General features: G+C 46.2%; 1 protein-coding gene across 3 annotated transcripts in view; it reads right to left on the bottom strand.

Moving 5' to 3' along the window:
- Nucleotides 1–3092, bottom strand: part of DSP (desmoplakin) — a 40506-nt gene extending 37414 nt beyond the window's left edge. For all 3 annotated transcript variants that reach the window (XM_061995055.1, XM_061995056.1, XM_061995057.1), the window contains exon 1: nucleotides 2620–3092. In XM_061995055.1, the coding sequence (XP_061851039.1) occupies nucleotides 2620–2810 (191 nt within the window). In that variant the 5' untranslated portion in view covers nucleotides 2811–3092. The remainder of the gene's footprint in view (nucleotides 1–2619) is intronic.
- Between the last annotated feature and the right edge of the window lie 8965 nt (nucleotides 3093–12057).

Genomic DNA, 12057 nt, shown 5'->3' with positions numbered 1-12057 from the left:
TTACATTAACTCTCAAGCAGAACTATGTAAACTATATTCATATCGCACAGGGACTGTGAATCCTAGGCTATTTTTTTTTTCCTCCTAATCTCAGCAATGACAAATAAAACTGCACAACTTGCTATTTTTTCCCCTTTTCTCACAGTATATGAGATTTTATCTCTCCATAGCAAAGACATTGATAAATATTTGACTGATGAATTGGCAGTTTAGGAGCCTGTGACTCACTGTCAAGCTGAGTATCTGTACTTGGGGCCAAGCTCATCCTGAGTTCCCAAGAAGCTGGGAATGTTGTAAAAGCACCTTGCTGAGCCCTAAGGGTAGGGAGCGTCTCACGCTGCTCTGTGAGTAATCTAACACTCAGCACAGACTTGTTTGGCGGAATACGCCCCAAAACTTAACAAGACTAGACCCTAAGTTGAATCCTACTGCATTTAAAGTACAGTAATCTTCCCCATTGGAAAATCAAGCCACAGTTTTGTGAATTGAGTAACTGTTGTCATATTTTGGCATTGAAGATGTCAGGCAGAACCCAAGTATTAAAACCAATGCCATAGGTGATGGCCCTGACACTTTAAGCACAACATGAACAGCATTTAGTGGACTTTCTGCAAGCACAACACATGCAAAATCGAGCACAACTGCTTTTTTCCATTAACTGGCAACAAAGCCCTCATTTTCTACTCCTGGGGGACATTTTAATTCAAATAAATACAGATTAAAAATAAACCCATGCAACTCAGTAAGGTGCAAAACGTATCTATCATTTTGCAAATAATTATTTAAAGTGCTTTGAATGGTCAGATGTCTTCATATATAAAAACAATGCATGTAAATACAGACATACATATTTTGACATCATTAAAAGGGATCTTTAGTTCCATGCAGATGCTTTGCAATAAAGTGACCAGGAACTTTGACTGCAATCTTGTTGCCAGACATGCCTTTCAAAAAAGGAGATAGTAATATTATAGTATAGAGAGTAAATGAAAGGATGTCAATATGTTTTTAACCTCTTGATTAGACCTGTCCTTCCCGCTCTTGCTACATCACCTCAGAATACTAAGGAAAGAAGAGCCTAAAGGACTGGTTTAAAATATGTAACGAAACCCAAAGAATGCTAAATCAAAGGAAAATTGGTGAAGTGAAAAATTGGGAGTAATAGGGAAGTCACTTTATTGAATCCATGACAGTTACACCAGAGTAAAGTCTGGAAAAGAGAACAGACAGGAAGTAGCATGTTCTGTCATTAATTTTTCATATCTGTCTCTTGTAAACAGTAAAGGTATTTGCAGTGGAGCACCACTACAGAAACAGATCTTCAGGAATGCAACACAGCAACAGCATGTTGTAGTCCTAGTCTATACATCTTCCCAGGGTACAGTATTGAACTGCTATAATTATGTAGAAATAAACAGGTATTCTCATACTACTGTAACAGTAAGTAGACATGTTATAGTTGCAATTCACTGTAACTAACTCACCTGTGCACACACCAAACCGAAAGTCAAATGAAGAACTAAAACTAGAAACCAGGACAGCCTGCTTGTTCTCATCTTCTCTTTATTTACTATATATGTTTAATCCTTATCCTTCTGCAATCTAATAATGATGTACTATCTGTAAAATTTGGGCTTAAATTCTGACACAAACTACACCGCAGCACTTCCGAATCAATCCCTAAGTCGGTGACATCACTAATTAGGCCCATAGGCTTAGTGGAGCCATTCCACACATAAAAAAAAGGAGCAATCACCAGCAGTGTTTTGTACAGGAGCCTTATCATACACTTGTTTCCTTTAGTGACTGTAACTGCTGCCTGCTTTTCAGTCCCATGGACTCCCAGAAGAAGGGATTAATGGAGGAGTCTTCATGACCACTACATTTATTTTACCGGAATTGATCTGAACAGATTGGTGATACAGCTGAATCCACGAAAACAAATGCTCTCCAAAGCAGGACCCAAAAGGTGTTCATTGTGCTCACAGCAACTCGGCAAACAAAAAGTTAAGAAGGCAGCGAAGAGGGAAGCAGGCTCTATCTTTGCTCCCTAGCCACCAAACACGGATTACTGCATAAAAGGCCATGGCCTTTCATATGTTAGAAACACGCTAAAAAATTAACAAGAGAACGATTCCTACCAGTTAATATTGTTTTATAGACCTAGTTATGCAATGGCCGGTGGGGACGGTGAGAGCTGAGCCTGGGTGTATGAGGCACAATGCAATTTACCTCCGTACCGCTGGTTTTGCATCGACGAGCAAGGCGGGGTTTTATCAGCAGAGGACTGTAGGGTCAGTACAGCCAGCACAGGCACATTTACACCCCAGAAAGAAAGGGTGAAGGCACCGTTCTGATTTTTATCCCGTTACTCTCCTCAAGGAGAGCCCGCACCAAAAGTTGGGTCTTTTTATTATTATTATCCAGAAATAAATTAAACCGGTTCTTTACTTGAGGTTTTAAAGGCCCTTTAGACGTTGGTCTCTTTCTCTCTAAGGACCTGCAAGCCCTAGAAACGGGAGGTCCGGCGGCTGAGGGCGGCTCTCCGAGGGCGGCTCTCCCCGGGCGGCCCGAGGGAGCGCGGCGGGGTCCCGCCGCCTCCGTCCCGCCCGCACCTACCCGTATCCGTCGGAGGCGTAGTCCCCGCCGTAGGTCTTCTGGTAGTAGTAGGTCTTGTGCGTGTGGGTGCCGCCGCCGCCGCCCCCCACCACATGGGAGCTCATCTCGTAGCGCAGGTCGGTGCCCGAGTCGGCCCGCGCCATCCGGCCCAGGGTGTTGATCCGCGGGTGCGAGCCGCCGTTGATGCTCATGGCGGCGGGGGAGCGCGGCGGGAGCGGGGACGAGGAGCAGGGGAGCGACCCAGGAGAGGCTGACCCAGACCCGACGGGCTGAAAGGCATTCACACCCGGCAGGGCCCGCCGCGCTGCCGCCTACTCTCGCAGCCCACCGAGGGCCGGGGAAGGGCCGAGTGTCGCAGGGTCAGCGCGGTCCGCAGGTGCGGGGAAGCGACGGCTGGCGGAGGCTCCTGGCGGCGGCTGGCGCGGAGGTCTGGTCTAGCCTAGTATAGTCTGGTCTGGTCTCGTCCCGTCCCCTCCCCGCCGGCGGAGGAAAGGCGAAGCCACACCTTTCGGCAGTGGTTTTAAGCGGCGCTCCTGGGCGTGGAGTCGCTACCGCTGCCGCCGCCACCTCGGCGGCCGCCTCAGGTTCCTCCGTGGCCCCGGCCCCCGGCCCGCCCCGCCGCGCCCGGCCCGGCCCGGCCCGGCCCGGCCCGGCCTCGCCTCCCCGCGGCGGTGCCTCTCCCCGGCGGCCGTCCGGGCACCACCAGCTTTCGCACCGGTGTTTCCATCTGACTCGGTGCGTGGACTGCCGTCATATTTTCCCGTTAAAAGCCTCCTCCTGACCTGTGCCGCACCTCCCGGACTGCGCTTTGCTGAGAGCTGCGGCAGACGCCTTGGGGCAAGGGGCGGCTCGCCCGGGGTCTGGGAGCGCTGCGGGGAGGGCGGCCGGGGCAGGGCTGCCCACGACACCAAACACCCGCACACCACCTTGGAAAGCAACGGGCAGCCAAACAAGGCAGCGCCGGGTAAATCAGCACCACTACCTGGAGGATGGGCCCTGACCGCTCCCAGCGGCCCTCTCCACCTGCGGACAGAAAACGGCGTCAATGTTTGTTTCATCGACTCCGAAATGCATCAGATCCCAGGTTTTTGAAGGCTGTCGATACTGCGGTGTGTTTCTGAAGCAGCGTTGAAACGTGCACTGAAAGTTAAGCTTTATCAAAGAAAAATCAATCCAGACCCTAGAGACAGAATTGTTTTAGTACATATTTGTGTATGCAGGGTGCTGGCAAAGGCCATCAGCTGCAGGATGTGGCAGTGCCTTTGTTATCAGCCATTGACCACTCAGTCATCTCAAGGGTCAATTGGGAACAATTTCTCAGTGACACTGCTTCAGCTGGTCTGGCCACTTTGTCCACAGACGGAGAAAAGACGGCCAGATTTTAAGCAGCAGTCACTGGTGGAGAACCCTGCCAAACTTTTCTGAAATAATCCCAAGGCTTTCATCCTAAAGAGCCAGCAGGAGCCAGCCGTGCCAGTCTCGACATGCTGTTCATTGACAGCACATATAATCATGGAATCACAGAATGGTAGGGGTTGGAAGGGACCTTTAGAGATTATCTAGTCCAACCCCCCTGCAGAAGCAGATCCACCTAGATCAGGTGGCATAGGAACGTGTCCAGGCGGGTCTTGAAGACCTCCAGAGAAGGAGACTCTACACCCTCCCTGGGTGAGGAGTGAAATAGTTTTTTCTCATGTTTAAATGGAACTTGTTGTGTTCCAGCTTCATCCTGTTACTTCTTGTCCTACTGCTAGATACAATAGAAAAAAAGAATGTCCAAGCCTCCTGACATCCACCATTTAGATATTTGTGTTAATGAGATACCCCCTCAGTCTCCTCTTCTCCAGACTAAACAGCCCCAGTTCCCCACAGCCTTTCCTCATAAGGAAGATGTTCCAGTGCCCTGATCATCTTGGTGGCCCTGCACTGGACTCTCTCCAGCACTTCCCTGTCCCTCTTGAGCTTGGGAGCCCAGAACTGGACACAGGACTCCAGATGAGGCCTCACCAGGGCAGAGTAGAGGGGGAGCAGAACCTGTCTCGACCTACTGGCAAGGTCTATAAGTTTTTTGTGCTATAAGTTTTTTAAACTTGTGGAAGTTTCACCAGCAGCCCACACTAGGCATAAACTCTTGGCCCCATTTCTGGCTTCTCTGCACTGATCATTTTCCTGTTTTTTTAAAGCTGGATGACAGGCCACAGAATGGTAAATACCAACTACAGAAACATACCAAAGGACAAGACTTTGTGAACTATTTAGGAGGAAACCGAAAGAGCAGTTCTCCTCCATGCTACTGAAACTGCTGGAGCACCACCTCAGAAACTGCTCTGTTGCTGGAGGTGATGATGGAAACAGCATAGCAGAGGCACAAGAGCCTCTCTAAGCCAACATGGGGTTCCTTGGTCCCAAAAGGCATCCTGATGGCACTGCCTGGAGCTGTAGGGAGTGTTACAAAGAGGCAGAATGCAAGCTGGCTTTTATCCGTGAAGTCATACAGTGACTTCTATATTGTAACCTGTAGGCTCTGTTCTATATAACATGAATCATTATATGTCAGTGCATATATATATGTATATACACATATACATATATATATGTATGTGTATATATGTGGATTTGGGGTGCTTTTTTGAATACAGATTACATCTCCACAATTTGATGATTTGGCATTCCATTCCAAAGTCATTAGGGAGCAGAATAGAAAAGCAGGATGAGTAAGAGAAACACATACATAGGCTTAATGCTGTGAAGAAGGAAGTAAAAAGGTAGAAATCAGGTGTAGAATGGGGAGGGGGGAGAAATGGAGAATGAGGGAAACTTGAACTTTCTTCTTCGATACTCCAGTCCAAACTTCTTGAAACATGAATACAGATCACTGCATAAGTACCATGAGTGTGCCTAAAAGTTTTTGAGTGGTGATACATCAAGCTGGGCATTTGTATTTAGCTACAGGAGCACAAAGCATTGTTTTCAGCAAGACCCTTTGAGAGCTGTCTGTTTCTATGTATGTGTAGTTAGAAATCCAGGAGTATTACACTGATATGAGGGTCTTACTGAGTTTTAGCACCACCTGCAACCAGCCCCACCTTTCAGCTTGGACTGGTGTGCCAGCTGGGTGAGACGCTCCATTATCTGTGATGGAGACAGCATGTGTGTGATACACCCAGAGCCCTGAATGAGTCACTGTTACCTGGACGTGTAGAAAAATCTACTTAAATAGCAAGTGGATTCTGCTGGACCTGCTTGCACAATTAACCCCACTGAAATGGAGAGGCTAAGACTGGGCTAATCCTGGAAACAGCTCGGTGCTCCTGTTCTCATACATATGCAAATAAATACACTTTTATTTGCTGAAATGGTGGATTTTACTTGGGTGCTTACCCTGAGCATACTTGGTCATTTTGAAGCAGAATCAAGTCACATGAGTATTGCTTAAAATTCTGCTGACTATAGGAAAATATCAGTGTCGTAAGTGAACAGTCTTGCTTAAACCTGGCTCCACTACTTCTGGAAAGGCCCAGTCCTGATGGACCTAAGGCCACATTCCAAGTTCCTTGACTTTCTTTGGCTTTGAAAACTTTTTGAGAGCAAATGTCCAGTAAAGTCTGCAAGCTGCAGAGTCTCATTTTCCTCCCCAGGAAAACTTGAGGCAGGAGAGAATAAAATGCAATAATTTGGAGTTTCCTGCTTATTGCTTTTAGCAGAAGGTGGAATTCTACCTGTGAAGACATGGATCCATGAAAACTGCCTGGGCCTTAGGAGATCTGCTTGAAGCAAGTTAGTGTAAAGGAGATGTAACATTCCCTCTGGGCACCTTTAAACAAGCTAGAAACAAGGTCTGTGCTGCAGACCTGCATCCTAACTCACCTCCTTTGGAATTGCAGACGTGAAGATGTTAGGAGAAAGCAGTTCTGAAGGGGGAAAATAGGCTATAGCTGAACACTGCATTAGTAAGCAGAGGGAAGCTCCTTTATACATAATACTAGGGCTAGGCACTATTTATCTCTCTAGGTTTCATAAAAGCCTTCTTCCCAACCCCAAATGCTATACCCTAAAGCTCTATTTTGGGCTTAGGCTGCTGGAGAGTGGGTCTTTAATTATTCAGGACGCTACCTGAGGTGAATGTCTCTCTATACAAGGGAGACATCTGTATTTCATCTTAAGAACTGAATTCTCATGGGCACACTGAAATTCCCCTCACTGGCTCCTTAGTTAACAGCTTTTAACAGTAGCTGCAAGCCCCTTCTATTTCACGTGCCATCTTCTGGGTTGATTTGATGGCATCCTCTCTGTCATGTCCTCCTTGTGTGGAGAGGAACCAAGTGAATTTCAAAGGGCTGGAACACATTGGCAACCAGTGTCAATCTGACATTCAAAGCACACATCTGAATATGACTCAGTGATTGTCATTATTATAGCTTGTGCAGAACCAGGCCTGGCGTTCCAAAGAGAGATCAAATCCCTCAGGTAAAACAGCATGTGACTCCTCTGTTCCTAGCTCCTACAGTTTTGGGCAGCAAGAGCAAGTTTGCACGTGCAAGCCACTAGCCTGGCTATGCGTCTTTGTAAGGTGCTTGCTACGCAACACCACTCCTGTGCAAGGGCTGCCTGGGCAGTGACAGCTCAGGCTGGGTGGCAGCATTCACAAAGTCCATGTGTATTGCAATGTGAAAGTCAGTCCTGGGGATTTCCTTTTCCTCATTTCACTCAGACTGAGCTCTCCCCAGAAAATTCACAATTAACACTCCCGAGTCCACAGTCTGAGAAAGACTTCCTCTTCTCTACATGGGAAGACAGCCTCACCAGCGACTGCTGAGATGGTCTGACGTGTCATTAGTAACAAACTGAGAGGGCTCCAAAGACAATCTCCATCATGGGGGAAGATATAACTTAAATACACACAACTGGTTCCTAATTATGGGCAGATTTACAGTGCCCTGCAGCACAATCCATTTTAAAATGTAGATATGCCACAGTGAGTGTTTGGAGGGGTTGTGGAGGCTGTGGAGTCAGGAAGTGACTGACACAAGAAGCTCAGCATGAGCTTGTGGCTAGTCAAGCCTGGACTGCCTGCCAAGAGCTGTTGTTCCCAGGTCTCTGAACACCCGCTGCGCTCCTTTTAGACAGTCTCTGGCACATACTGGTTTTTGATAGAGTTTAAAAACATAGCCTTTGAATTCAGCGGTACACAATGCATCTTAGGACTGCACAATTCCCTCTGTACCATGCAAAAGTAGAGGGTGTGGTACGGGCTGTGTCAGCCTTGTCAAACCTGACTGACTACTCAGACAAAAAGCTTCAGGATGCCTTGCTGTTTTGCTTCAGGTGGAGGGTGCCAACAGGTGACAGCCTTTTCCCACCACGGTCCCACCATCACCCACAGAGCATGCACACAGTATTTCCACAAAGCTCTCGATTTAATGTTGCTGCAAGCAAGGCACCCCAACAGTGACAGGACAAGGTCAATTATTTAATGTTACATTATTCCTGTTCCTTTAAAAACTTGTTTCACAATTCTGTTTCATCAATACCTGGAGACGTGTGCTGGAGCTTGAGGAGATAATGCATAGGAAAATACTTAACAGTGCTACGAGCAACACAACGCTGTTTCTGACTAGCTATTCTTTAGTATCAGCCACATGGCACACATGCAAAATGCATTAATTTGTGAGGATGAATTATTTGAATAAACCGCGAACATTTGGCAAGGTGCATCTCCCCCTCATTATTCAAGCACTTTGATAACTGGTGTTTGATACCGCAGTGCAGCTCAGCCATGTGCGGTACAAGATGAGTAGTGGGACAGTGGAAGCTCTCAAGGGACCTTTGCACTTGCCTCACTTGGACTGAGGACGCTATGGTTTACACCCAAGTGTCTGTGAGCCCAAGGGGAGAAGAAGCACTATGAATTTATTGACATCCATCCCTTTCTTCTGTTTCTGTCCTCATTTTTGGAAATGTGAGTGAAGGGTGGTATGGGAGCTGCCACAGCAGCCCTGTAGACTCCCAGAGTTCTCCCTCTTGAACAGGAACCTACCATTAACAAGGCTGCACATTGTAACAGGAGCTTGTCACCCCAGCGTCACATAACCAGATTGTAGCATCAGCCCGGGGCACTGATAACCTTATTAAAATGTTACTACCCTCATTAAAAACACCTGGTCAGTTGTAACAGGGAATGCTGGATGAGAGCAGTTACAGTATCTTTTCCAACTTGATTTTTACAACTGGTTTTCATGCACATCTCCACACAGCCGCAGGCTGTGAAGGACAATGGAGAACTGGATCCATATATACAAAAGAATTTGCAGTTAACTCACTCTGCATTAGTTTTTGCAAGCAGGCCTGTCATTTCATGTTCAATTTGTGGGTCATACCACAACTATTTTGATAACAACCAGGGAAGATAAAGATTCAGTTCTTTACTGTGCCAGAAGCTCTGCTTCTCACAGCTGAGGATTAGAGGTGTCATCCTTAGGGGAATATTTTTCTGTCCGAAACTCCAAGGCTATGGAGAGAAATGCATCTCCCAGTAGAATTAGAAACCTCTTTACTAAGATGCACTCTGTACAAACTCCAGATGTTATATGCTATGTGCTCCAGCTCTGCTTGTGCTCCAGACAGCAAGAGCTCCCCACATGAAAGAGACCTTGGGCTACTTGGTAAAGACAGCATTTGTGCCTTGTTTTGTGCTCAAAAAAAGCCCTTTAAAATGTGTAAAATGGGACTTAAGGTTTCCTAAGAGTCTTTTTTTATATTCAAATCATTGAACAGAGAAATTTGTTAGTATAAAATTTGCAGTACAAGTGAGGAAAAAAACACCAAAGATGCAGTTTCCTCTCTCAGATAATACATCCCATAACTCTCTAAAGACAAATTCAGAAGTGAGAAGTTGAAGTTAGCCCTTCTTCTCCCTCCAGCTGAGTCATGTTGAACAGAAATGGGAGCTCTTTTATTACAGCTGCATTCTCCTCAACCACAGAAGCACAACCATCACTACAACTCATTTAAGTCTTGCATAGTTGTCATCAGTGGGGCCAGTAAGACTGAGGCCGCCACTGGAGATCGTGAAACATCTGTGATTGCTGCAGCCTTCAAGAGGTGATGACGTACATGTTGAAGTGTTCTCCTGTCTAGACCAAATTCCAGTGCTGCCTAAGTTTCACTCAGACTTGCAATGGAATATTCTCCTCCTCCTCAGTCAATTATTGCTATAGTGCTGACACTCAGCATTCAGGAGCTGGTGCACTTCACATCCTTCTCCAAAGCACCTACATAACCCTTGTAGTTCAAATAACAGAATCAATTGCATTTAGTTTTCTCCCTTCTTATTCTCTGCTCCATGTAATTACAAAAGTCTGATAAAGAGACCAAAGGATTAAAGCCTTAATATGATATGAGATGTTAAAGAGGCTACTTTACATTAATGTTTTCTTCCTGGCTTTCCACATGATTTGGATATGTTTGTGGGGATCTACAATACCTTCTCTATGTAAGTAAGTCTGGGTCAGACATGGAGGAAATAAAATTATCACTTTTTTTTTTCTCTTTTTCTGTTCAGATCCAGCATTCTGTTAGGATTATTTAGATCTCTTTAGGACACAGCCAGCTGACTCTATAAAAACTCTCATCCTTTGCATGATTAGCAGCATAAGAGCCAGTGAGGTTAACATCAATTAAAACAAAACAAAAGCCAAACTTTTATGAGAAAGAGGGGAACAAAAGGATTGTGTCAAGTCAATCTTGTGGGCACAGCTACAAGCTCTTTTGTGGGCACTGAGGGACTGACAATTCTCCCTAGTTTTATTTTCTGTGTGGATTCCTGGGAAATCACCTCCAAATGGCATTGTAAGAAACTAGGTAATCTTACTGTAATAATGACTCCTTGTGCACATGTTTCATAGAATCATGGAATCACAGAATGGTAGGGGTTGGAAGGGACCTCTAGAGATCTAGAGTCCAATCCCCCTGCCAAAGCAAGTCTACCTAGATCAGGTCACATAGGAACATGTCCAGGCAGGTCTTGAAGACCTCCAAGGAAGGAGACTCCACATACTCCCTGGGCAGCCTGTGCCACTGCTCCATCATCCTCACAGTAAAATAGTTTTTTCTTATGTTTAAATGGATTTTTTTGTGTTCCAGTTTAATCTCATTACCCATTGTCCTGTTGCTAGATACAATAGAAAAAAGGGATGCCCCAACCTCCTGACATCCACCGCTTAGATATTGCTAAATATTAATCAGATACCCCCTCAGTCTCCTTTTCTCCAGACTAAACAGCCCAGTTCCCACAGCCTTTCCTCATATGAAAGATGTTCCAGTCCCTTGATCATCTTGACGGCTCTGTGCTGGATTGTCTCCAGAAGTTCTCTGTCCCTCTTGAGCTGAGGAGCCCAGAACTGGACACAGGACTACAGATGAGGCCTCACCGGGGCAGAGTAGAGGGGGAAAAGAACCTCCCTCGACCTCTGGCCATGCTCTTATTGATGCATCCCACGATGCCATTGGCCTTCTTGGCCATGAGGGCACATTGCTGGCTCATGTTCAGTTTATTATCAACCAGGACTCCCAGGTCTCTCTCTGCAGAGCTGCTGTCCAGCAGGTCAACCCCAGCCTGTACTGGTGCATGGGGTTGTTTCTCCCCAGATGCAGGACTCTGCACTTGTCCTTGTTGAACCTCATGAGGTTCCTCTCTGCCCAACTCTCAAGCAGTCCAGATCCCGCTGAATGCCAGCACAGCCTTCTGGGGAATCAGCCAGTTCTCCCAGGTTGATGTTTCAGTGAACTAAACATGCTCAAGTAGTCCTAAGAAGAAATTTTGCTCGTTCATGCTGCTCTATTAATTGTAGCATGAGTTATAAACTAAGAATAAGTGCAACCCTTCCAGTTGCATGACAAGTATGGACTCACCTCCAGGACAATCCCTAGCCACGTCCTTGAAAAAAAGCCAGTTTTGTCTGTAAGAAAGCAATTATAAACTGAGCTACTGTTGATGGCAGTGCACTTTCATACTTGTAGCTAATGCACTCTGTTGATATAGAGCAGAACAAGAACCATAACCTGGCTCTTCTGAGAGAGGCAGGAGCACTTCAGGCACCCTGCACCTACCTACTCAGTTGGGCAACAGATAGATGAAAAGTGGTATGAAACACTGCTCCCAAGGGGTACTCCTAGGCAGGAGGAGGAAGGGACTTTGGTGTATGTCAGGCAAATTTTGTTATAAAGTTATGCCTGCCTGTAAACTAAACTAAACTGAACTAAACTAAACTAAAATATTATCCTGGTTTATAATAAACTGAATATGAGCCAGCAATGTGTCCTCATGCCCAAGAAGGCATCCTGGGATGCATCAAGAAGAGTGTGGCCAGGTCAAGGGAAGTTCTCCTCCTCCTCTGGTGTGCCGTGGTGAGGCCTCATCTGGAGTCCTGTGTCCAGTTC

The sequence above is a fragment of the Colius striatus genome, chromosome 4 (assembly GCF_028858725.1).
Source record: "Colius striatus isolate bColStr4 chromosome 4, bColStr4.1.hap1, whole genome shotgun sequence".
Classification (NCBI taxonomy): domain Eukaryota; kingdom Metazoa; phylum Chordata; class Aves; order Coliiformes; family Coliidae; genus Colius; species Colius striatus.
The sequence above is the reverse complement of the archived record's forward strand: the minus strand, read 5'-3'. Positions and strand labels throughout refer to the sequence as shown.